At 29.6% G+C, this 27,950-nt stretch overlaps 3 protein-coding genes and 2 pseudogenes across 6 annotated transcripts in view; 3 read left to right on the plus strand and 2 right to left on the minus strand.

Annotated features, from left to right (window-relative positions):
* The window catches only part of LOC149893955 (uncharacterized), a 59,582-nt gene extending 37,792 nt beyond the window's left edge, over positions 1–21,790 (plus strand). For 2 of the 4 annotated variants that reach the window (XM_090076535.1, XM_090076536.1), the window contains exons 13-15: positions 3,112–4,449; positions 5,863–5,895; positions 21,128–21,790. In XM_090076535.1, the coding sequence (XP_089932661.1) occupies positions 3,112–4,449; positions 5,863–5,895; positions 21,128–21,696 (1,940 nt within the window). In that variant the 3' untranslated portion in view covers positions 21,697–21,790. Of the gene's footprint in view, positions 1–3,111; positions 4,450–5,862; positions 5,896–15,605; positions 16,904–21,127 lie in introns of all 4 variants that reach the window. The other 2 variants (XR_016449125.1, XM_090076537.1) reach the window with 2 other exon arrangements.
* Positions 6,387–9,999, plus strand: LOC149893956 (uncharacterized). Its single transcript, XM_090076590.1, has one exon. The coding sequence runs from the start codon at positions 8,506–8,508 to the stop codon at positions 8,875–8,877; it is 372 nt and encodes a 123-aa protein (XP_089932716.1). The 5' UTR covers positions 6,387–8,505; the 3' UTR covers positions 8,878–9,999.
* LOC149893957 (uncharacterized) lies at positions 12,118–15,904 on the minus strand. Its single transcript, XM_090076589.1, has one exon. It carries the CDS (start codon positions 15,069–15,071, stop codon positions 14,526–14,528), a length of 546 nt encoding a protein of 181 aa, XP_089932715.1. The 5' UTR covers positions 15,072–15,904; the 3' UTR covers positions 12,118–14,525.
* A 28-nt stretch (positions 21,791–21,818) lies between the features above and the next one.
* LOC149893958 (uncharacterized) lies at positions 21,819–24,480 on the plus strand (annotated as a pseudogene).
* A 1,262-nt stretch (positions 24,481–25,742) lies between these two features.
* On the minus strand, positions 25,743–26,780 carry LOC149893959 (uncharacterized; annotated as a pseudogene).
* Positions 26,781–27,950: the final 1,170 nt, after the last annotated feature.

A 27,950-nucleotide genomic window follows, 5' to 3' on the forward strand; every position in this document is an offset into this window, starting at 1 on the left:
TATATAATATAAGGAAAAGGTTATTTAAGGACTCAAAGAATATATAAAAGATAATTATGAGTAAGCTTTATAAAATTTTAAAAACTAATTACAACTATGCATTAAAGTTAAGTATCAGATAAAATTTTTTTCTGTTTTTCATTTCAAATTCAAATAATTTAAATAAAGCTTACTATGTTTTAAGTCTGAAAAATAATTTAGAAAATAGAAAAGAAATACTTTAAAAGATTTAATTTATTTTAAAATTATATTAACTACAATAAAAAAGATAAATTCCAAACATAAGGACTGAAATATAATTTAAAAAATAAATAATAAAAGTTCACCATTAATATTTCAATTTTAACATCAACTTCAAAACCAAAAAAGATAAGAAAAATTAAAACTGGTATCTAGTAAAACTTCCTTTTCTTTTAATACATTTGTCCATGCAATTTGGTGTACTATCATTTAAGTTATGAACAGTAATTTGAGGAATATTGTTAAGATAATGATTTACAGTTTTAATTAAGTCATTGCTGCCAATTAATTGCTGCTTTGCAAGCTATTGGTTTAGCCAAGGCCACAAATTTTCAATGCAGTTGAGGTTTTAATTGTTGCAAGAAAAGTAATTGTGTTGACTTTAGTTTGTTTTAACCAATTTTGACAGACTATCGCTTAATAACATGGGGTGTAATCTTACTGAAAAACTAGTCTTTTCTTCGTTTAATAAGAATATTAAGGATGGCTAAAAGATTATCACCAAGAATTTCAACATATCTTTTAACATTCAATATATGCCATACTAGTCCAAATACCAATGGAACCACTACCTTTGTTCATTTTAGTGCACAATCTTTGTTGCCTTTTTCACTTGTTTTATGACAAAGTATAACTCAACCCTTATGATTATCAACTTCAAAATTCATCTCATCACTAAATGATACATTTTGCCATCAACTTAAAGGAATTTGAATTTGGTCTTACGTTTTGGTCTTTAGCCAATTGAAATGGATTTCTAAGTTGCTTTTTTGTATTGTAGCATGCCAGTTTTAACAATTATTGAACAATACTTTGTACAAATTAGAAACAGACCAAAGAGGAATTTCATCAGCTAAAATACTTGCTGCTAGCTTGTCTAATTACCTCTCATAGATCAATATTTGATTCATACAACTTGAAATCTTTATTGGTCTACCAGTTTTCTTTCTGCCTGCAAACTGACTCTGTCTTTTTATAACATTTTAAAAAACTTACCTGATATGTTTAACACTAAATACTTCACAAATATCTCTATCAGTTAGTCCTAGCTCAGATAAAGGTACTGATTTGATTGTTGACTCTTTTCTCAAGTGAACTTTTTTGTGACTCGCAATTGATTTGCTTTAATTATTACTGACCACTTTCCTTAACACTTAACTTGGTTGAATAAACAAATATATTGGGTAAATTGACCATTGTTTTGCAAACATAAAGAAATGTTAACAGACCCATTGAGAAATGGGGGCTGGCAGAGAATTTCCCCTGGGCTTCATGCCGGATGAGGGTCCATCAATTGGAGTGATGAAAAAAACTGTTTTTTTGCAAATACATAAATATGAAAAAAATATATAAATTTTTAACAGGAAAAAAATTTTTATAAATGTTTCATACTATGGCATCATAATGAGGGCTTTTTTTTGTAAACTTTTACAAAGCTAAAGACAAAATAAATTAAGCCCATTAAAAGTTCTGCAGGTGGGATGGTAACTGGAAATTAATATATTTTTAATGAAAAAATGTGTTTGTCTGTATTCTTTAAGTCGTCCCATTATTTAATTTATGTAAAGAATCAAAAACATGTTTTTATTAAGAGGTCTAATTAGCTTTTCAGAAAAACAAAATATCTCTAAATTGAGATGTTGCATTTGAAATTTTAATTTATAAAAATATTTCTCTGATGCTTAACTTAATAACAGCTGTAGTATTTTATTTCCTATCCTTAAATTGTAATAGCTACTTTTCTCATTAATATTATTTTTCCTCCTCCCCCCTCCTCCTCCTCCTTCTCCTCCTCCTCCTCCTCATCATCATCATCATCAATCATCATCATCATCGTCATCATCATCATCATCGTCATCATCAATCATCAGTAGCAGTAGCAGTAGTAATAGCAGCAGCAGCAGTAGTAGTAGTAGCAGCAGCAGCAGCAGCAGTAGCAAGCAGCAGCAGTAGCGGTAGTAGTAGTATTAGTAGTGGTAGTAGTAGCAGTAGCAGTATAATTAAAATTGGTATTATCATTATCTAATCTAAAATCATTATCACTATCATTCAGGTTTGTTGCACCCTTACTACTGCACAAAATATGCTTTATCAGCATATTTTAGGCTCAAAGTAACAAATAATTTCATAAAACTTAGTTGCTGTTTTAGTAGTAGTAGTAGTAGTAGTAGTAGTAGTAGTAGTAGTAGTAGTAGTAGTAGTAGTAGTAGTAGTAGTAGTAGTAGTAGTAGTAGTAGTAGTAGTAGTAGTTGTAGTAGTAGTAGTAGTTGTAGTAGTATTTAATATTATTATTATTGTTATTGTTATTATTATTAATGTTGTTGTTCTTGTTGTTATTGTTATTGCTGTTATTGTTACACAAAATTATTTTTCAAAAAAATATTTTTAAACTTAACACTGTTTTAAATGTACTTAACTATTTAATGCACAATACAAGAAAAAAATTAGAAATTTATCTGTTAAAAACAAAAACCAAAATTTTAATAAAAGAAGTTTTATATTTAAAATAATTATTGTAAAATTTAAATCTCTCATTGACTGCTATAAATTTGCTTTTATACTTTTCACTTAAAAGAATAACAATAAGATTACCATAAATTAAAGATAAATAATTGAATAAAAATAGGGGTAGTGCAAAATATGAAATGATAGCAGTTTATATAAAAATCACCTCAGGTAAATATTCTTAGTTATTTTCAAATATAGACATGTGTTAGGATTTCATTTGAAACTTTCTATAGATTTTCAACATAAATACAAAATCTTAAATTTATTGCTTTTTTTTTGAATCTTTTGAATTCTGCATTAACATCAAAATGAAAGTGTTTTTTTCTAGAAATGTAAAATAAAATTCTTTTTTTGTTCTTTCAGAAATGCGTGAAGCACTGAAAAAGTTTTATCTTAAAATTTATGGAAAAATGGATGAAATTGTGCACTTAGTAAAAACTCCAGCTAAAGTTGGACTTTTAAATAAGTTCACTGAATTGACTGTAGTTGATGCAGATAGAGTGGAAAAAGATATTGCATATATTGCTGAGCGAGAGTTATTTCTTCAGAGACAAATGACCTATAAGCCAGTTGAGTTTGATGAAGTGTTCTCAAAAGAACTATCTTTACTCTTGATATCTGGTATTGCTGGGATTGGAAAAACTTGTTTGCTCAGAAAGTGCTTACTTGACTGGGCCTGTGATATCTTATGGCAAACTGTGGATTTTGTTGTTTATCTAGAATGTATAAAGTTAAATCAGTTTCAAAACATTGGTAACATAAATGAACTGTTAAAAGTTTTCTACAAAGATATTTTTCAAGAGTGCAATGTTTGTGAGCATTTTTCCATTCTGTTTGTGATAGATGGGTTGGATGAGTTTGCTCACATTGATGAATTAATAATTCATAATCCACTAAATCCAAGCAAACAACCTATTGTTAATGCATTAGCAGAAGCATTGAATATTCAAAAACACAGATGTGTTGTAGCAGGAAGAGTCGGAGCTATATCACAATATAAACATAAAGTTAGAGAATATACAGACAAGTTAACCATTCAAATAATGGGTTTAAATGATGAGGGAATAGATGAGTATATTGAAAAATTTGGCAACAAAAAAGAAACTATTAAAAGTGTTCTGAAAGAGTCTTACAATGCTAAGGCAATGGCATCTGTTCCGTTTTACTTATCAGCAATGTGTGCAGTTATTGCTGCAAGTGGTTCTTATTCTTTCAACACTATGACTGAGTTGTATTGCTCTATTTTCTTATACTTTTTTCAAAATCACATTTGTAAAACCAATGAAACAGTTCATATTATGATGCAAAGTGAGAGTAACAAGCAATATGTTTTAAGAGTTTGTAAAGTTGCATGGGAGTTGTTTAATCAAGGTAAAATTCTTTTCTCCCAAGATGAAATGAAAAGTATTGTGAATGACTTTGATGAAGTTGAAAATGAACTTTTGGGTTTCATTGAAAGAGTTGAATCACAACTTGGTTATCAATATCAGTTCGCTCACCTCACTTTAATTGAGTTATGTGCTTCGGTTCATGCATACGTTTATTTAAGTCCTGAGGAGATTATAAGTAATAAAAAGTTGCGTAGCTGTTGGCCTACGATCTGCGGACTGGCTAATAAGAGCAAAGGATGTTTGGTCAAGCTTCTTGCTAACTTGAACAATTTAAAGGAAGAAAGGAATTCATTGCTTAATGCTGTACTTGGTAAGTTCCAATTAAAATTTCGAAGAAACATTACACTTTGTTTGAGTTGTCATCATAAGTTTATTATGGTTATAATGAGCTCTATATTTGTTTCCCTTAAGTTTTCTTTAACTATATAGAATTTTTGTTTTATTTTGTGCTGTTTTTCCTAATTAAAATTTTTTTTTTTTTGAGTAAGTAGTAGAATGATTAAGGAATCAAATCAAATTAAATTCGTAAGACCAAGATCTCTGATCAAGTAATAAGTATCTTCTTGGTCGGGGCAGTATGGATTTTCTTGCTAAGTTACGTCTCTGGAATCTGAGTCAGTGTCTTCATCTTCTTCTAAGCTACTTTTCCTTTGTAAACAATGCTGTTCTCTCAGGAGGAATCAGTTATTTCTATCAAAATGCACCTTACAGTTGGATATTAAAAAGCCATAAATGTTTTTTCTCAAAAAATGAGCTCGTTACTGGAGCTAATTTTTATAATCCTGTTAATATCCTTTTTAATTTTGATATAACAAGAAATATTACAAGTGTTTTGGAGGTTATCATATCCTTTTTGCTGTTGTTTTTTTTCAGTTGATTGATAGTTTTAACTTAACAAAGACAGTCAACATATTTCAGCCATGTTTAAAAATTTGTTAACTTAATAATACATGTTTCAAATATTTCTATATATGTGAGATTTCTTGTATATATTTCTTGTATTGATATAATAAGAAATCTCACATGTAAAAAAGTTCAGTGATAGATATTACTACAAATGATATTCAAATTAAGTTTATGCACCCTCACGGTCCTTCTCAAAACTTCATTTGGCCACAGAGAGATATCTATTGTGTACCATTGTCAAGTTTAATTGTAGTAATCAAAGTCCCAACTACAAAATCAGGGCGAACATATAACATTGATGTGAATGATTATAACACTATAACTAATAAATTTTAATTTTTTTGAGTTTTTAATTTTTAAATTTTGTAAATTACTTTTGTTTCTTGAGCTTCTTTCCAAGTGCTCTATTTGTTTTGAAGCCTTTTTTTTTTAAGTTTATTTGTCTTTATGCAATGTATAATATTATTCCTTTTTAATCTTTATTTGGAAAAGGTGGCGTTTTAAAGTTTTGTAGTTTCTTTGCAGTTTTATTGTTTTTGATCATAACAAAAACACCGACTTTGACTTTCTAACATGGTTACAAGACAATAACATAATTAAAAAACTGAGAAAAAAAATGATTCCTTATCACTAGGGAATGAGTATTGATTATTTATGCCCAAAAAATTCAATTTACAAGTTTCACTTTTTGAACTTTTGCTGAGCCACAGGATAAACGATTTAAATTTATTTCCCCTTCCTTTTTTTTGTTTTCATTTCTAATTAAATAAGTTTTTTCTAAAATAAAATTTCATACATCGTGCTTTTTTGTTTTTAGATCTGGTACCAAAAAAGGTTTATGGTTTTAGTGGTAAGAATTACTTATTATTTTAACTTTTTTAGGGAAGCTTTTACGTGATCAATTCTTTGAAAATGCGATCGCTTTATTTTCGAGAACATTTCTTCAGCTCGTTCCTGCCCCACAAATTTAAAATAATTGATGAGTTCGACTACGATGACTTTCTAGCTAAAAATGATCTCTTTTTTTTATAAAAACAAGGGAAGAATTTCTTTTAAATAAAGCTTCAAGAGCTGAAAGGAAAATTTTAAGGGCATGAGTCTTTTCGGTCTGTTTTACGAAGAAAACAACTCTCATGACTTTCAGTACCGTGGTGTGACCTAACAAAGTCTTATGCTTTAAGAAAGTCCTAATTTAAGAAATGACAAATTTCGTATATATAAAGAAAACATTTAGAGAAGAAAATTAAGTTATTTTAACTAACTAGATAAATAGTTTAAATAACTAAGTTATTTTTCCCAAATGTTTAATATATACAAAAATTTGTCATTTCTTAAATAAGGACTTTCTTAAAGCATAGGACTTTGTTTGGTCACACCACGGTATATTGTAAATATTCAGTATTTTACTAATTGTAGAGTAAATGATGTTATTATCAGTTGCGTTTGTTATCTAGTTCGATGGATTGTTTTGTCAGTTTTATTTGTTAGCCTCGTTTTTATGATAAACTTAAGTTTTAACATATTTTCTATTTTCTGAGCTTTTGTTTTCAGCGTCACTTTTATTACTGTTTTATGAAAACTCTTTTCTCTAAACAATTCTCTCTCTCACTTAAACACCCCTCCCCTACGGAAATGTCTCTTTTTAGCATTTTAGAAGTGGAGAACAAATTAGGGGCATTCCACGTCAAGTGGAACCACCCATCCGACATCACCGACTCAGATTTTGATGAAAATTGGCTCACATGTTGGGCATATGGACAGAAGAAAAACATGTAAATTTTTTTGACTTTGGTCAATTATTTCATGAGATATAACCTTTCAAATTTTGACCTTTTCATTTGACCTTGGTTATTTAAAACGTCATAACTTTTTTTCTGTTATACTTAGGAAGTTGATTTTGGTGGCAAACAAGCTCTTGCATAGACGAACAACTTTGTGTCTATACAAAAAAGTGATAAGTTCAATAAAAAAAAAGTTACTGGTCATTTGGTCATTTGACCTTTGACCCTGGTCAATGGCAAAGGTCAAAGGTCATAATTTTTTTTTTACACATTGCTTTTTCTATTGTGGATGTCAGCTTTGTGATTAACGTTAAAGTATAAGTATGTTCTAAAAGTTTATTATTTATCGGCCTTACAAATGCGATATTTTGAGGTCGTTTTCTGTAAATTGCCTATTGTAGATATATATTATTAATTATTTCCCTTTTTCCTTTTATTTTCTAGGTTGTAATTTAATTACTAGTACTATATATACATACTAAGTCAGTATTAAATGATATGAGACTTAAAGCTATATATATTTATATTAAAAAAATCAATTCATTTCCATTGAATTAGTCATCAAAAGACAACTCAGGAAGAAGTTTTTAGCAACTTTCAAATTAAATTTAGATTAAAAATGGCATTTCAAGCGCAAGTGAAAGAGTTAAAGAAGAGACAACACTAGTGTTATGATCCTTTGCAACACCATAAGAAAAAACAATATAAAACTTTAAGGGTAGTTACTAGTCAGCAAGTAGCTATGTATCCCTCAAAACTTATGGCTGGAGCAAAATTATGTGATACTTGCCAAAAGAGGATCACTGGCTTACCTTCCGAAATAGGATTATGTGATGATGAAAATTCTGCAAATTGTAATGCAGAGTTAGATTCTCAAGGCAGTTCCAGATCTCAAGATATTTGTAGTGACAAGGGAGATGAAAATTATCAGTGCCAGGAAGTAGAAATTTCAATTTTTAATAAATCCTTGTCGTTTTTGGGTGAGTCACCCTTGGATAAACGCAAAATACAAACTGCTAAAAGTTATATTTCGGAGAATAAGAAAAAGCTTAAACAACTTGTAAAAAAGGAAGTTAGACCTTTTATCTCCTAATTCAGATGCTATTGCCATTGATACTTCAGAGGATGATGAATACGTAGCAACTATAAAAAAGTTTCCAACATGTGCTGATGACATTGTTAAAGTGCTTCAGAATAAGTATAAATCAACAAAAAGTAAGAGTGAAAAGATCATGGTTTTGACAATATTTGTTGCTCAATGGAGTAATAGAAAAGTGATGAGAGAATTCAGTTGTTCGCATCGACTTGTATCTCAACTAAAAGACGTTTTAATAACCAAAGGTCTTTTTTCAACCCCTAACCCAAAAAAAGGGATATCACTACCTGTACATGTGAAAGATATGGTAAAAGAGTTTTATTACTCTGACACTGTTAGCCGTGTAATGCCTGGAAAAAAAGATTTTCTATCTGTTATGGAAAATGGGGAAAGAAAACATATTCAGAAAAGATTAGTTTTAAGTAATTAGAAGGAAGTTTATCAATTATTTTCAGAAAAGTATCCAATTATCAGAATTGGGTTTTCGAAGTTTGCAGAGCTACGTCCAAAAGAATGTGTCTTTGCAGGAGCAAGTGGTACTCACTGTGTATGTGTATGTACCATTCATCAAAATGTTAAGCTCATGATAGTCGGATCACATATGGATGATTTACAACTAGAAGATGAACTAGAAACCTCAATTAAGAACTACAAACATGCTTTGGCTAATATCCAATGCAATCCTTCCTTGCCAGCATGTCCTCTAGGTGAGTGTAAAAATTGTCCTGGAGTTGCTCTGCTAAAGGAATGGCTGTTGCAATGCTTTGAAATTAAAGGAGTTGAAGAAATTGAGTATAAACAGTGGACTACAACAGATAGGTCCCAGCTTCAAACCTTTATACAGTCCACTGATGAATTTATTGAAAGATTTTTAGGGAGCTTGAAAACAATTACTAGACATGATTTTATTGCTCAAGAGCAAGCAAAATACTTAGACTGGAAGAAAAACAATTAATCTGATGGAGAATTTCTGGTTATTGGTGATTTTTCAGAAAATTTCGCATTTATCATACAAGATGCAGCACAGGGACATCATTGGACAAATAGTCAAGCAACTTTACATCCTTTTGTTTTTTGTTATAAGTATGAAGGTAATTTATGTCATGGAAGTTATGTGCTGCTTTTGGAATAAAATACTCATGACACAATTGCAGTTCATCTTTTTCAGCGTAAACTAAATAATTTTTTAAAAGTGAAATTTAAGGTATTAAAAATAACATATTTTAGTGATGGCTGTGCAGCACAATACAAAAACTGCAAGAATTTAATAATTCTGTGCTATCACAAAGAGGACTTTGGTATTCCAGCCGAATGGCATTTCTTTGCCACAAGTCATGGTAAGGGCCCTTGTGATGGAGTTGGAGGAACGTGAAGCGGCAAAAGCAACCTTACAACGTCCATACCATGACCAAATAATGACCACTTATCAATTATATACATTTGCTAAAGAAAATATCCATGGAATTTCCTTTGAATACCTCACTGCAAATGATTGTCAAATCAAATTCACAATATTGAAGGAAAGATTTTCGAATGCTAAAACGATTCCTGGTACCCAAAAACTTCATTGCTTTAAACCATTATCCACGAATGAACTTCAAGTACAAGATTAGAGTTCCAGTTCTGTGTCTAGAATTGAAAAAATTACGTCACAGAAAGTTAGCCAGCTCCACTTCAGTTCAGTTACAGGTTACATGGTTGTAGAGTATGATGAACATCGGTGGATAGGTTGTGTGTTGGAGAGCAATCCAGAAAAAATAGAAGTAACCATGAATTTTCTTCACCCTCATGGTCCAGGTCAACTTTTCTCCTTCAGAGATCCTCCAAATATTTTTACTGTTGATTTGAATGATCTTTTGCTAACAGTCGAACCTAAAACTACAACTGGTCAGTCATACTTCATTACTTCTAAAGAGTTTGAAATAGCAACCAAAGCACTTAACTTGCATCATCGTTAACTATTATAGCTTTTTTAATTTATTATTAGCAAATATATATTGCAATGGTTATGGTGTAAATATACTGCATTCAGTACTCTACTGCCATGTAGTTAAAACTGCTAAATAAGGCATTTTTGTTACTTTTCAACAATATACATATATATATATATATATATATATATATATATATATATATATATATATATATATATATATATATATATATATATATATATATATATATATATATATATATATATATACAGTAGCGTCCAAAAGTAATTGGACAAACACTTTATTGGTTATATTTTTTCATCGAGTTAAAATTTTTAAATGAAATTTTGCATAAGCATGTCAAGTTATACTACAATTATGAAAAAGAAAACAAAAATCCTAATTTGGAAGTAATTACTCAAAATTTTTAATAAAAGAATGGAAATGATTGGCTCAAAAGTAATTGGACAAACTAAATATGTCGTTTAAAAAAAAGCTCTTTCTCAACAAAGGATAAATTTTCAGCATTTTTTATGAAGATTTCTGTTAAATAATACACATAATGTTACATAGTGTTATATTCTGTTACATAATGTATATAATCTTTGCATAATCCTATTATTTCGTTGGAAAACCTTTTGCCACAACGACAGCATTACATCAACGTGGCATTGAATGAACCAAATTAAATAAAACATCAATTTGTATTTCCTCCCAAGTGCGCTTAATCAACTCAAACAAATCATGCTGATTAGATGGTTTCCGAACACTAATTTTTCTCTCAATATGTTCCCAAAGATGTTCGATTGGGTTCAGGTCCGGAGATTGTGACGGCCATTCCAAGATACGAACTCTCTTTTGAGCTAAAAATTCCGTGACTAGCTTGGAGGTGTGTTTTGGATCGTTGTCGTGTTGGAAAGTCCAACCACGCAACATTTTGTCTTTTGCATGTGGCAGCTTTATATCTTTGATTATTCCTTTATACATGTTTTGGTCCATAATGCCTTGAAATCGATAGATTGGACCTACTCCATCACGGCCAAAACATGACCAAACCATTATTGAACCACTACCATGCTTTACTGTAGGAACTTGGTACTTAACATCATTTCGAACACCTATTGGACGTCGAACATATTTAATTCCATCAGGAACAAACATATTAAACTTTGACTCATCACTCGATAGTATTTTCAACCATTGGTTTGCTGTTCAATTTAGATGTTCTTTAGCGAATTTTAACCGTTCTCTACGATTTTTTGCAGAAACAAAAGGTTTTTTAACAGGTTGATGGCCAAAAAGGTTGTTTTGTCTCAAGCGACGCCTTACTGTTGCATAAGAGCAAGAATTTTGATGTGACTGAGTAAATTCTCTATGAATTTCTTTAGCACTCTTGCGCGGATTTGCCTTTGACGATCTTACTACAACATTATCTTGGCGAAAAGTTGTTGATTTCGGGCGTCCAGACTTCATTGAAACTTGGAAGTGACTCCGTTGTTGAAAAACTTTTAATGTATAACCAACTATTGATCGCGGAATGTTCATATCTATTAACATTTGCCGCACAGTCTTAACGTTATTAGATGTATGTACAATCAACTTTTTCAGTGCCTCGCTTAAATATTTATTATGTCCCATTGCAAATTATTGATAATTGAATGTTTTTATAAAAATCTGCCTTCAGAAAAAGAAGTTAAAGTAGTCTAAATTATATCAACATTGTTAGAATTTAGTTTGTCCAAATACTTTTGAGCCAATCATTTACATTCTTTTAGCAAAATTTTGAGTAATTACTTTCAAAAAGGAATTTTTGTTTTGTTTTTCATAATTGTAGTGTAATTTGACAAACTTACGCGAAATTTCATTTAAAAATGTTAACTTAATGAGAAAATATAACAAAAAAGGTGTTTGTCCAATTACTTTTGGACGCTACTGTATATATATATATATATATATATATATATATATATATATATATATATATATATATATATATATATATATATATATATATATATATATATATATATATATATATATATATATATATATATATATATAGGCCAAGTATCACCAAATTATAGTATATTTGGTATATGGTAGCTATTATATAACTTAGGGCCTACGTACTTATACTTTAACGTTAATCCCAAAGCTGTTTATGGGAATCCCAAAAAGATTTTTTCATGGGACATCCACAATAGAAAAAGCAATGTGTAAAAAAAAAATTATGACCTTTGACCTTTGCCATCGACCAGGGTCAAAGGTCAAATGACCAGTAACTTTTTTTTTATTGAACTTATCACTTTTTTGTATAGACACAAAGTTGTTCGTCTATGCAAGAGCTTGTTTGCCACCAAAATCAACTTCCTAAGTATAATAGAAAAAAAGTTATGACGTTTTAAATAACCAAGGTCAAATGAAAAGGTCAAAATTTGAAAGGTTATATCTCATGAAATAATTGACCAAAGTCAAAAAAATTTACATGTTTTTCTTCTGTCCACATGCCCAACATGTGAGCCAATTTTCATCAAAATCCGAGTCGGTAATGTTGAATTTGACCAAAAAGTGGTTCCACTTGACGTGGAATGCCCTTTATGTAGTGTTTTGAATAAATTTTGATGAAAAAGCAACTCGATTCCAGAGCTAAGTTTATGTTTTAGTTTGCTATCTATTGATCACCTTTCAAATTGTTGCATCTTACTTTTCAATTTAATCGGAGGTAAAAAAAGATTCTTAACATTTTTAATGCGCATACACTGCGTCCTCTACTTTGTTACCTACAGTAGCGTGCAAAAGGTTATAAACAGCTAAATTTTTCAAGTTTTTTCGTCAAAACCTTTTTGACTTTTCACTGAAAATGTTCAAATTTATTTTCAGATCAAAATGTCCTCAAAGATGTTGTATTGGATTTAAATCTTGGTTTTGAGAAGCAGCCCATAATGGGAATTTTTTTTTAAATCTAAAAAATTTTTCATAGAACTTGAACGGTCTTCCTGGAGAATCCAACCACAAGGCATTTTGTCCTTTCTATGTGGAAACGTGACGTTTTTGATTAGATCTGTTTATTTTCTTGTAAGCAATTTCTTTCGATAAAAAAACTTTACCGCTTAAAGAAAGCTCATCGCTTTCATTCTTATTATTATCGGTTTATAGACGCTGTTTTTTAGAATGTTTGAGAGCATGGTTTTCAATATTTCTGCGAGTTTTTTTAAAACACATCTCATAAAAAGCCAGTAGGAAATAAACCATCAGGTAACAAAGAAATCTGGTAACCTACGAAAAATGACTGCACCCTACGAAAAATGGCTCGCGCAGTAACACCTTATTTGTATATCAAGAAACTCCATTCCATATGTACTTCCTTGATGTGTACTCTATCGTCAACACAATCCACCTCCCAAAACTTTCACAAAAATTTAGGCCTTCAAAACCTGACAGAAAAGCAAAGTATCCAGGGTCGAGAAAAATCGGAGTTTTGATAAAGCTTTGTTATAAATTAAAAAATTAAACTATCTAGTTGATAATTAAACATTGTTCTTATGTTGTTGTTTTTTTATAATTCATAATAAATTTTCAAAAAATTTGTATTTTTACATTTCTTAGTACTTAAATATTTTTCTTATCACAATCTTTTAACGAACAAATTTTATCTAATAAATGGCTTTCTAACCGGCATCGGTTAGGAAGAAGGCGTGAACTTTCAGTGAAATCCCCTTCCGCAGTGCTCTGTAATAAAGACTTCTTGGGGTACCTGTAGTAAAAACTAAAAAAAAATATTAAAAAAGTATTTATTCTGAAGGTCTTTTAAATAATATTTTAAAAAGATGAAAACATTTATCATTTCATCAGAAAGCGTCTGGAAGACGAGGAGAAAGCTCTGCTTCCGAGGAAGTTGTTTGAATTCTGTGGATGGCTAGTTCAAATTTCAAAACTGCTTCTGATTTCACACCAGTTACTTCGTATTCTTTTAACTGATCGGTGAAGGTCTTGACTTTTTTGGGCTTTTTAGCTGTTGGTTAATTTTGATATAAAACTTCTTGAATTTCGACAAAAAAAGATGTCGATTGTGATGGTTCTTCTTGTTTGCTTTTAGCGCGATCATCTGATTTTGTTTGGAGACAATTTTCTTTGTTGCAAATAGTTCATCAAATAATTTTGCAGCATAAACTTGAATATCTTTTTTGGAAGCGTAAAAAAATGTGTGGTTTATATTTTTAAAAAAATCGGGGTTGTGCAAATAACGACTCAATGATACCAACATAATATTTTTACGATTTTCGCATCTGGAGATTACCGCCTCTGCAAAATTAGAACTGATGTCAGTTTCTACAACCTTCAATTTCCTTACTAACGTCTCCATAATGATGTCACACTCCAAAATTGTTATATTTGGTTTTTCCAAGCAAACTGCAGCGTCAGCAATGACTTCCAATAAGTCAGACAGCGATTTTAAGAAATCCAGGTCAATTTCATCTAACATGTTTAAGCAGTTTAGTTCTTCGAGTGTTTTCTTTTTACAGCTTCTAAGAAATCCAAAAATCTTTTGATCATCTGAAAAACACTGTTCCATCTAGTGCGGTTGTCGAGCAACAGTCCTTTGTCATGCGAAGATCCGTAAATTTTGCGTATTTTTCTTTTAAGAACTTCTATCGAAACGATGAATATTTTAAAAACTTAATTTGTATTCGAAGTTTCTGTAGACTTTTTTCGATATTTTCTTGATATTCTCATTCTCCGAATAGTCAATAAGAAATTCTCCTTCAGTCTCTCCATCAGTTTCCATTTCAGTTTCAATATCCGATTCAGTTTCTTTGTTCACAATTTCGCGACAATCTTTTTTAGCGTATATCAAATCACAAACACTCAAATGAATTGAATGATTCTGGCAGATTTGATGCGGAAACTTAAATATGATACCCAATTTCACCATCCAGCTACAGTCATCCGTAGTTTTAACTGCAACTCCTTCATCATCTATACCGAATTCTTTTAATTTTTGCATAATCAAAATGTTTAATGTTTTGGCAGAACTAGGAGATGGCAATTTCACCGTTCCTAAACAATATGTTCGGTCGTGATGAACATTTAAATTGTAGTATCTTCTACCTCTATTGCTACACCATTCGTCACCTGGTAGTCCAAATTTTTCTGCTTTTGCTTTCAATGCAGCCAATTCAGCGATCATTAAACATTTGGCTTCAGCATGAAACATCTTAATTTTTTCTGAAATTGTGGACGCTGACTAGGGCAAACTATGCCCATAATTTTCAAAAAGCATTCTTAGTGTTTCAGATTGAGTTATGAACCTAATCGAATATCCATCAAGAGCTCTCAACTTGGCAAGAGGATAGTTTAACGATATCTTAGTCAAAACTGGTCTGAAACTGGATGGTTTTAAATCTATTTTCTCTCAACTTTTGACGTGATCAATTAGGCCGTTTAAGCTGCTTCCTGGACAAGCGATTCTTCTATGGCATTTTTTGCAATCTCCGTATTTCTTATCATTTACCACAACTTTATCAAAGTATTTCCACGCTTCCGAAACCATTTTTCTCTATAAAAAAAAATTATCAGTTTGACTGACACATATTTGTTTTTAATTTTATTTTAATTGTGATAAGTTATCACATTTTAAGTTACTAATTAAGTTATTTATTCTAATAGGTAAGTATCATTAAACATTAATTATTATTTGTTATCACTAATTTGTTATCATTTTATTACACAATTTCGCCACAATGCACAGTGGGCCGAATATTAGACTATGGTGGACAACGTTTTGATCATACGATGTACGACATTATTGTAAAAAAAAAAAGTGTTATATGTTTAAAACTTACCTCGTTTTTTTAAGACCAGTTTTTGTATATATTATAAATAGTGATCTTGACTAAAAATTTGTTTTTGTAAAGGTAAACTATTAAATAGTTAAAATATGTTAACTAATATCACACACGCATAATATTTTAAAAGTTACTGTTTACAATATGTTTGCTTAAAAATTTTAAAATTCTTGCTTTTTTGACAAAAAAAGATATTTTATTATGCATTACATTTTATTATACCGCAACTGATTTTTGTGGATTTAAAATCTTCTATTATTGAAAAGATACTATTATACTCAAAAGAGTTTTTGAAATAGTACAACGGGAGAGTACTAGTATATTTTATTATATGGTTTTGAATAGAATAAGCTTTTTTTTGAGGTTTTTTCCATCACCACCTGTCCCACTGTGGATTACTAATTACTTTGCGATGTAAATTTGTGTTGATATTGAACAAAGAGAACACTTATATTTTGAAAACAACATGAACTATTGTAAAAGCAGCGTAGAAATAAAATAAGAATTTAATTATTTTACGAGTAAAAATTGATGTTTTCTAAAATCAAGCTAATGTTTCTCGATTTTTACAAAATCGAAAACAAGCTTTTTTGGTTTGTTTGAAAGTTCCTATAAAAAAAAGTGTAAAAACTTCGATCACGTTTTTATTTTTAAAAACTGACATGAGATGCTCTAAATATTCTCAGGAGAACTGAGAATATATAGAATTCCTTGATAAATTGAGAGAAGAGAAGGTTGCAAACTGTCGTTCCACATTCCACGTTCTAGTTTTCAATTACAATTAAACCCTCACTCTGTTTGAGTTTTCAAATAACCCTGTGAGCGAACGGAGGTTTTTCAAATGAGAACATCGCCACAGGAGTTGAGTTATTTCTATGATGAAAATCGCTAACTTTTATTTCCATTTTCTTGTTTACAAAAATTTCTGAACGAACGATGCGAAAGATGTGTTTTTGATTTGTTATTATGCATCATGTAGTTGTTAGAATATATTTTGAGCAGATTATATTTCTATATGCTTGGATTTTAGAGAGAAAGCGACAAAAAGCTCAGCTAATACAATGAGTTTTTTGTTTCTTTGACTAAAGTTATAAATTTGAAAGGTTTTGATGATATAAAAATAATTTTATGACTTTTTCTCTTCAAATCTAGTTTGAAAGTTAAAAAAAAGATGACCACAAAAGAAATGGCTTTTTATACGGTACTTTTGGTGTTACAGTTTTAAATTGACATACTCTTAGTTTACTTTTTTATAATACTTTTTAACATTTTTCGTTCAAGTCAGTTTTGAGCAGTATAAATTTCTGCTAAGTATAATGTTAGGGAAAAAGCGATAACAAGTTCACTTAACACAATGACCTTACATTTCTTTGCCTAAAGTTATATATTTGAAAATTTTCAGTTTTTTTGGTGACATTAAAATGTTTATTTTATATTTTTTCTCTTCAAAACTAGTTATAAAAAAGGTCACCAAAAAGAAGAATGGGTTCTTATACTCTACCTTTCGTTTGAAATTTTTAATATTTGATTTCCAACTGTTTTAGCAATTTTATTCCACTGTTACTGCTTTAAGTTGTCATGCTTTTCGTTTACTTTTTAACATTTTTCGTTGCTACAACAAAGAAAAAGAAAGTGAATATGTTTTTATCTCAGTTTGAAAATAAATTATTTTTGCATCAAAAAATCTCACGCGACTTTTAAATAAAGTTGCGCGCTCTTTTATGGCTTTTGGCAGAGCTTCTGATTGGTTGAATTATTTATCGTATTTCTATTGGTTGGAGCGCAACCACGGCCTACTTAATAACAGGCCTGAAAGACGCGCAAAAAAAAAAAAAAACTGTAGGCGGATATTTTGTAAACAAATATGTCGATTTAAACAATTTTGTAAACAAATAAGTTGAGTTAAAATTTAAAATTCGCTACACTAGCTGCTAAATTGCTTGTTTTCAAATTTTGAGAGCTGTTTATTTTAAAAACCTTTTACAATAAGATAACATTTTTTAATCCATTACTAAAAAAAACAACACTTTTCTTTAATAATATCTTTTCAAATTTCACAAACCCTACAACTTCACAAAACATATTTTACATACATTTACATTTCTGCTCCGCAATGATCATTTTTGTGACAATTTAAGTACTTTTAAAGCTGGTTCTTTTGTCGATCGAGGTGAGTAAAGCTTGCTATAGTTGTTAAATAATATGTTAGATAGTATTTTTCCATGAAACTTATCTATGTTTTCAAATCCATAAAATTCTGCTACCATCATTGTTATATTTATAAAACTTGTCCTACAAACTGATGACATGATGTGATGAAAAAATACATAGCAATAAATCACCCATTGACACATATTGTCTCCAGGTATCTTCAAGCCTCCTCTGTTGATTTCTTTAGTAAATTCTCCAAATTCGTTGTAATAGAACTGCGTATCATATTCATCTACATCATTTCTACTGATGTATCCTGCAATATAAACTAAAGCCATTTTTACAGACTTAGACAAGGCTAACTCCATATTTGAAAGATTATGAAACACATTGAAGGTATTGTCATCATTTAGCAAAAATCCACATTTCAAACAAGCATGTTCACAACATGTTTGAATTCCATCAAAATCTGTGTTTAAATCAAGGAGCTTTGTTTTCTTAATGTTTACTTTTTGTAAAACTTGTTGAACATTAATAAAATATGTTCCACCAGAACCTTGACGTAGCTTACTGAACATTTTTTCAATGGGATCACTAGAAAAATTTCCTAGACATACATATTCGTGTGAAGTGCTGAGGAGATGCTTAGTTAACTCAACCAGTCCTCTACTCGTGTATGCAAGAGCAAGAGCAGTATCTTTGGTAAGTTGTTTTACTCTTTGTCCTTGTTTTTTAGGAACCATTTTTTCAAACATACTTGCTATATCAAGTAAAAAATCTAATCGTTGATCGTTAGGGTTATCAAAGACAGCCCTTTTTAAGTCTTTAGTTTTAACGTCTTCGAACTGACTTTTTACATTTAGGATTTTGAAAAAGTCTACAATTTTTTCTATAAAATCAACAGTTCCACCTGAATCCTGAATTTCTGGATGAATTTTTAATGCAGTTAACGTTTCAACACAAAAAATCTTAAGACATAAAGCAACATTCTGTCGTTCTATAGGTTTTGGACAGATAGAAATTTCATTAAGCTTTGATAGTTTCACAATAGAATTATTTTCTAACTCAACCAGCTTCTTCAAGTCAACCCACTTTGCAGTTTTTTCAAGGCCGCAGTCAGAATACTTTAACTCTTGCATTTTTTCAGTTAACCAATTGTTTCTGATAGATTTGATTAGATGTACATAATCATAGAGCAAAAAAATGTTTTCAGTTGTGCGCCATGGAGAAATCAAATTGAATTTTTTAAAGAATGATTGATTTACTTTATTATTATCACATAAAATTGCAACAGTAATGCCATTACATGAACGAATCAAATTTAACATATTTACAACTTGTTCATATTGAAAATCAGCACTTAAACGATACACTGGCAGTGCTTTGTACAAAAACCTCTTTCCTCCTAATAATGAGCAAATCATAAAACTCAAAACAGTGGTTGCAAAATGTTCTGGATTATTTACTGCTTTTCCAAATAAGTTACCTCCTTGATACGTTAGTTGTGGTTTTACATAAACTTCATCGATTATAATAATTACATTTTTTTGACGAGGATCTTCTAGTTGCATAAAATATTTGTTGAGGAAATCAAAATCCTCTAGCTTACTAACCTTAGATATAAGTTTACCAAGTGTTACAATACTTGGCATTTCATAGTCATCTCTAATACGACTGTAAAGAGATCTTGAAATTGAAAAATACTCAAAAGCCCTACTTAGAATTTCTGGAGAATATTTTTTATTACCAACAAATGTTAATGCATGCATGCTAACAACTTGTTGTAGGATAATGTTTTTTTTATGATCCATTTCAACGGAATGTAAATATCTAATAGCTTCTAAAATTTGTAAGAAAGATGTAATTTTATGTATTCGATTACTGCACAGTGGTATAATAGAGCATCTAGATCCAAAATGAAAACCTTCAAATTGCATATCAATTTTAACTTTTAAAAGAAACTGTGGAATAGCAGAGGTATCAATATAATCCTTACTTTGGATTATTAAACCATCATCCACTGTAAAAGATGTTACTGGAAATGGAATAACTTCTTTGCTTACTTTTAGGCAAAGATCATCAAAACAACTAATTTCATACAAATCCAAGTGAGCTGAAATTTCATCAGGTTTCATGTTACGCGTAGATGGTAGTGATTTTGTTGTTGTTCTTTTTGTTGGTGGAGGTGTAGGAATTTGACTTTGAAATACACAGATGAAAATAGTTGGTGGATTTAAGGGACGAATTTTACCATGAATTTGACAAGTTTCATAATTAACTGGCCAATGATTTTCACAAATGAATGTATTTGGACTATTTGGAATGTTTTCTCTTGGAATAGATCTAATCCATCTTTCTCTTTCTTGAGGATTACGGTTTTTGTTTGGTAATCGAAAAAGTTTAACTTTATGTTCTTTATCATAGTTTCCTCTACAACCAGTCACACAACATTTAAAAGGCATGATATAGTAATTTTTGTTTTGAAAGATTACTAAATACACAAAATACAAATAAAATAATATTGACTATCAAATAATTATAAGCAATTGATTTTAAATATATATTGTGTAGTATATCATATTATGTAAATACATTACTGCATTATATCTATATACATGACTGAATATATATATATATATATATATATATATATATATATATATATATATATATATATATATATATATATATATATATATATATATATATATATATATATATATATATAAACACTAAAAATATAACTAAAAAAACCACAAAACTTTCTCCATTTTTGTTTTGACAAACATCCGCCTACAGTTTTTTTTTTTTTTTGCGCGTCTTTCAGGCCTGTTATTAAGTAGGCCGTGAGCGCAACCAAAGTTTGAAAACGGCGTAAGACAAGTTTCAATAAATACTTTAACTTTGTATTTCGTAAATATTTATTTGTTTAATAAAGATTTAATAAATGAAAAACATTTTTTGAACTGATTTGTGATCTTTTGGACTGTTTGAATCTCTTTGATAAAGAAAATAGTATCCGTTTTATATTTGTTAAACACGATAATGTCTTTTCAAATTTTTGAAAGTTGATTTTCTTGAATAATTGTTGTTGTAAATAAATAAATATTAATAACAATATTAATATGTTATTGTTATTATTATTCTTCAGATGAATACAAGAAATGATTCTTGAATAATTGCTGTTGCAATAATTATTGATAACTGCAAATAATTGTTGTTGAAAATAAATAAATATTAATATTGATATTAATATGTTGTTATTATTCTGCAGTTGAAGATGAATACAAGATGTTCATGGAATGCTTCTTCGAAGCGCAGGCGTCGATTACCGAGGACATGAACAGATCAATCGATGAACGAGAGTGGGTGATTAGAACACGCGATGGAAAAACTGCTCATGATGTTTTATATGAGAGATATTTCATGGAAAAATTTTTAAACGCAGGATGCAAGTTGAATGAGTTATTTGTTGAGAAAAAGATTTTATCTGAAGATGAGAAAAAACTTATCATTTTATGTTCGACCAACGTTCGTTACGTCAACTTATATCATCCAGTGAAGATCGATGAATGGACACCAAAGCATAAGATTGAATGGTTGTTGATAAAAATCAGTGATACTTTCGTATCAAAGAACGAGTTCAAAGGTTTCATCCTCCCGTGGATTCAACTCGCTGAAGCATTATATCTTAACCTTCACGACGACACGAACTTCATCGACAACTTTTGTGAATGGCTTCGTGGTTCGAACTTCAAGTATTTGGAGATCTGGTACCGTGGACTTACTTTTTATAACATCGAAGAGTTTAAAGAAATAAATATGAAAAAATATGTTAAATAAAAAATAAATGCACATGTAAATATTTAAAAAGTAAATGTAATACAAGAAAGTTTTTATAACCTCGAAGAGTTGAAAAAGTTGAAGTGATACGAAATACTTTTGATTGTTTAAATATTTTTAATATGTTAAATAAAAATGTAAAAGGTGTAAATAATGCAAGAACTATTTATGAAATGAAATATTAAGTAATTTAAACTGAAAAAAAACAACGATTTTCTTTTAAAACATAAAAAGTGGAGAAAAATTGAAAGATTTTCATTTTTATTTGCAGTTTTTGTTGCGAATATTTGTTGTTTATTAAAACTTAAAGAAGTATTTTAAATGCTGCAAAAAATCACAGAAATATAATAAAATGATAATAATATAATGTAATAATAATGGAAATATAAATTAATTAGGTTGTTTTTTTGTTGTTCTCAATGGTAACAGTTATGAAAGAAATATTCGAGTTTTTAAGATGAGATTCGATCATTTTTTAGAACGGAATGTTGTTTTTTTTTGATGTTGATAAATAAAAAAAATTGAAACTTGGAAAATCGAAAAACAAAATTCTAGCGGGAAAAAAAAAAAACCTTCGAACTTTGGACATTTTTTTTTCCCGAAGGAAGGCAGTTAAAAAAAAAATTTTTTTTTTTATAAAAAAACAGGTTAATTTTGTTAAAGATAATCAATTTGTTTCGTTTTGGAGAATTTTCGGTTGTTTTCAAATCAAGTTCAAATCCTAATCATTTATGTTGACTGATTTCATTTTTCATGTAACTTGGAACAATTTATCCTTGCCGTTTCCATAGCAATTAAAATGACCTTGTGAAAAAAAACTTTGAAAAAATTTTTTAAGATAGCTGCTGTCAAAGAGGCGTGGGCATAATCTAATTTTTAGAATGTTGAGAATGATATCGAAAATGAGGACGACTTGTAAAAAAATACGGCAGTCAGAACTAACCTAATTCCAACTCTAATTTTGAGGGGGGGTAATTCCGCATCAAATCACCCAAAATTTAGAACATTTTGAACCATGAATCCTCAAATTTTTTAAAAATTTCTTTGGCTGTTGCATCTTAAAAAGAAAAGTTAACACATAAAATTTCAGCTAAAAATGTTGAGCGGTTGACAAGATTCTGCAATTTTAATATTGACCTGGTTTCCCAAAATGACCCGGTTTTCATAACATTCTGAAAAAACATTTTTCTTAAAAAAATAAGAAATAAAAATGGCAAAAATATGAAAATAAACATATATAATGTTTTTTTGATGCTGAATTCAATAAAAGTACTTAAAATGCTCAAATATAAAAGGAACATGCTTAAAAGTTAATAAAACAACTAGTTTCTATAAACCAACTTTGGGGCCCAATATCTCAAAACACCCCTGTCAAATTTTTTTTTTTTTTGCTGTTAATATTTTCAACTGCTTATAATCTTACTAGGCACAAAAAATCTTACTGGAAAAACAACTGAAACTTATGGAACTTTAATTTCAATGATTTATTACTTTTTGAAGAAATTATTTTAAAAAACATGCAAATAGAATTCTGTAAAATATTATATTTAGTTTATAGACTCCTTAAAAAAAAAAAAAAAAGAATTTTGTTATATTTAAGGAAGTCTTAACTATATGATAACTTAGTTATTTGATCTTAACAACTGAAAAAAACATCCTGTTTTGTTTTTATATAAAAACTGAATAAGTGTGATATTGATTTGTTTTTAAAATTTTGACAACTATATTTTGTAAAAGTTTATAATAACTAGTTTATAAAAAGTTCAGTTATAAAACAATATTTATTGGTAAATTTCATTTAAATTTTAACAAATTAACTATTTCATATATATATATTTCATATATATATATGCAGATTGTATATATATATATATATATAAATATATCTATAAAGAAAATAACCAATATCTATCAGTGTAAAAAAATATACAACAGAGGGATTCTGAAAAGGTTTGAATTATTTCTTTATCAAAAAATTTTCCAATCTGTCTAAATTACATATATTCACTGATGGTTGCGCAGGACAGTACAAAAATTGTAAAAGCTTTTACAATCTATGTGAATTTGACCTTAGAAAGTGAATTTGACCTTAAAGTTGAATGGTACTTTTTTGCCACGTCCCATGAAAAGTCACCATGCAATGGGATTGGCGGTACTGTAAAAAGGTTAACAGCACAAAAAAGTTTAAAACGACCATACAGAAACCAAATTCTCACATCAGAAGCTATGTATGAATTTTGTATTGAGAAAATCAAGGTTGTTAACTTCATTTACATAAAGGGATTGGACTTACAATTGCAACATGAAGAGCAAAAAGAAAGGTACACTGGTGTAATAACTCTACCTGGTACTGGTAGCTTTCATCAATTTATGATCTTGGAGATAACAGGGTTGGGGCAAAGAGGTGTAGTATGGACATTAATTATTCAATAATCCACAATCTTAAAAAGAAACAAGATATATTTCAACTTGATACTGTTGCTTTAGGTTGTTATGTAACTGTAGTCTGTGTAGTAATGGATCAGCATTGTAACTAAATCCAACCTAGAAGAAGTTGATGCTAAAGTTAAATTTCTTCACCCAAATGGTCCATCAATCTGTTTTAACTGGCCTGAAAGAGACGACTACTGTTTTATTTCCAACACCAACATATTGAAAAAACTATCTGTTCCACAAGCTTGCTCTAGTTCTGGTAGAAACTATGTGTTTGAAAATGCTAAAATAGAGGAAGTACAAGTAAAATGGGAACAATATTGTAAACTATTACAAACACAGTCAAAATAACTTACATCTTCGATACCTTTAAAAATCTTGTATATTTAAGTGAATGTTTAAATTACGATTAACTTATTTTTATTTTATTTACAAATATTTTTTGGGAATTTCTTGAAAAAGTAATAGATCTTTGAAATTAAAGTTCCATATGTTTCAGTTGTTTTTTCAGTTAGATTTTTTGTGCCTAGTAAGATTATAAGCAGTTGAAAATATTAACAGCAAAAAAAAAAAAAATTTGACAGGGGTGTTTTGAGATATTGGGCCCCAAAGTTGGTTTATAGAAACTAGTTGTTTTATTAACTTTTAAGCATGTTCCTTTTATATTTGAGCATTTTAAGTACTTTTATTGAATTCAGCATCAAAAAAACATTATATATGTTTATTTTCATATTTTTGCCATTTTTATTTCTTATTTTTTTAAGAAAAATGTTTTTTCAGAATGTTATGAAAACCGGGTCATTTTGGGAAACCAGGTCAATATTAAAATTGCAGTATCTTGTCAACCGCTCAACATTTTTAGCTGAAATTTTGCATGTAATATTTTTTTATAATAAGGAATAATGTGTCAAAATATAACACAAAAGGAAGACACATGGTTCAATGGACTGGGTGATTTGATGTGGAATTACCCGGGGCTGAGCTAATTGCGTCATTTAATATCATTCTTTTGTTTTTATTTACAAGTTTTAGAGAGAAACGAGCACGCCGCTCAATACGTAAAGCAATTGACAGTAATGAGCCAGCATTTATTTTGATAAGCAAGGATAACTGTACAATGGATTCGTTAGCCCTTTTTGTTTAAAGAACTTCCATCAAGAGACGCAGAAAAGAAATAAAGATGTTCGACAGATTTATTTTTAGCACAACAGCGTAACGTTACATTAGTAAAAAAAAAAAAAAAAATGATAATAAACAACTTTAAAGCAAAATATTGTCATTCTATTTATCTTTCAATTTCGTTACATACAGTGAAGAAAATAGAATTTCCCTCACCATGTACTGATTCAATATTTTGTAAATCTGTAAGCAAGTTTGTGCGGTGCATCTTTTGTATCCACACATATATAATTATTGTTAAAAACAACAACTTTTTAGATTTCAATATAGCATAATTAAATTGCGGTACATTTGAAAAAACTATAAAATGTATAACACTTGATATTTGCGGTAACAAATAGAATTAGCCTCGTCAATAATTATTTTCAGTTTACTTGTATATTTTGATCTGGTGATACGCATTTGTGACTTAGTTTTTTATTATTTCTTGAAAGTTAAACAAAGACTGTGAAATCAGTGCTCAAAAAGTTTTCAACAATTGGTCTTTCATACCTTAATTTGAATGGGACGTTTAACGAATGAAGAATTAACTTTAACCGTGTGTATAACTTTAAACCAAACAATTCCTGTAAAAAATCATTTAAAAACACATCCAAACTTGATGGTTTACTTTCCCCTGTGTATAATTCCACAATAAAAATCTTTCCACCACTAATTTCACACAGAATTAACCACATTTTAGTATTGGATGATTTAAATAAAGGTAGCCTATCAATACTGAAACTAAGTGATATTTCTCTTTTAGACCCTGTAAAATTTGTTTTTAATACCTAATTCTTAATACCACATTTTTGAACACGCTAATTTCTTATGGTACTTTTAAAAGTGGTTTTGCATCTTTGGTTACCCACCCTACATATGCCTTCAATTATAGACGTGTTTAAGATGACTTTTTAACACGTCATTAAGACTTCTTCCGACAACCAGTTTAAGACAACTTTAAGATGTCTTAAGACAACTTTAAGACTTTTTAGTTAAGATGACTAACAGTGTTTCATTTTCGACCAGTTTAAGACATTTTGAATACCAATCTCAACACGTCTTAAATTCGACTTTAAAACGACTTGTTGTTGGGTGGGTAACGTGTTACCATGTCTTCGATGTATATCGAGTAAACTATTCATGGCTGCTTGGTAGCAGTTAAACTTTAGACACCAGGATGCCAGCTCTCCTGAGAGGTTTTCTTTACAGGTGGATGGATTAAAAGACTCGCTGTCGCTAGAACTGTCGGACCAATACTCATGGGAATCGTTCAACTCTACTTCCATATTTTCTTCCACAGGTAAACGACAACAACTCTGACTGCTAATATGAAAAGAATCTCTAACTGCTTCTTCTTGAGGTTGCGCACAGTTTTGTTTACGTTCATCTGCACTTTCGTCTCGACATTCTTCTTAAACTGATTTATTTAATTTTCTCCACTTCCATAAATAATCTTTTCTTGATGCAGACAAATTTTTACCCACAACATTTTAAAGAAAATTATAACTTTATTAAAAGATAAAAATTTCTTAAAGAAAAGAAAATGGTAAGTATTCATCTTCCGCAATTGGAATTAAAGACGGAATTAAGGAAGGAAAAGCATGGACGTATAAGAGATGGACGTGCAACTTATTATTATAGTTTAAAGTTTTATTATTAGTTTAAACCTTTATAGCATTTGTTAATGCTGTCTTTGTTATAATATTTATTGTATACAAGCTGATGCATCAACTGCGAAGTGTAAAATCCAAAAGTGCCGACACGGGTCGAACAATTGTTTTAATATGTACTGATTAGAGTTAAATAGAGTGTAGAATATCGAAGTATTTTTATTTTCACAGAACGGAAGGAGAAAATATTTCGAGAAGTTTTCAAAATAAAGTTACAAGAATTATTATGAGGAAAAATCAATTTGGGAATGGAACTTCAAAAGATATACAACTTTATAAAAAAGCGCAGATTATCTGTGTTAATAACATTTTGTAATAAAAGATACACTTTTAGAAGAAATACAGGAAAGGAAATCTACGTACTATAATATAGCCTCCAAATTTGGGCTGTTAATTAATTCAGAAAACGGCGAATGTGCGATAATTCGAGAAAATGCAAGAACATTATCTACAAATATAACTTTGGTTTAGATCCAAGTTTAATTAAATAATGTCTCTAATTAAGGCAAACTAATCATGTGGGAATTTACTTTAAAAGATCATTATAGGGACACTATCAAGTTCCTCTTTGAAATGGTTTGTTTAAACCTCTTACATTTTCAAAGAGGATTTCGTGACAGGGCAAAGTTGCTTAGAGTCGAGATATGAGCATGATTTGCACAAATGTAAGTTGAATAAATAGTTTAATGAACAGGGAAGATTCGGAATAAATTGTTGAATGGCTTTAAAAACAAAACGCATTTGTTGAAACGTTTTTTTTTTTTGTTGTTTTGTTTTGTTTTGTTTTAGTTGAAGCATCAAGTGATAAACGTTGTCGTTGTCGTTGTTGACCCATAAGCCGAATTTTTTTTTCTAACTTCAGCAAGCTTATCGAAAAATTGGCGGTTTTTCGGCTGGATAATTTTTTTTTTATTTTAATTTGCAGCTAAAATTTTTCTTGTACAGCTTGTACAGCTAAAATTAAGTCTGTTAGTTCTCATGCTTTTAAGC

The sequence above is a fragment of the Hydra viridissima genome, unplaced genomic scaffold, assembly GCF_058129835.1.
Source record: "Hydra viridissima isolate aposymbiotic clone 2 unplaced genomic scaffold, HvirCarnegie_v1 scaffold_1, whole genome shotgun sequence".
In the NCBI taxonomy this organism is placed as follows: Eukaryota; Metazoa; Cnidaria; class Hydrozoa; order Anthoathecata; family Hydridae; genus Hydra; species Hydra viridissima.

Coding starts and splice junctions, on each gene's coding strand:
- LOC149893956 (XM_090076590.1), top strand. CDS start 8,506: ATGATAGTCGGATCACATATGGATGATTTACAACTAGAAGATGAACTA.
- LOC149893957 (XM_090076589.1), bottom strand. CDS start 15,071: ATGTTTCATGCTGAAGCCAAATGTTTAATGATCGCTGAATTGGCTGCA.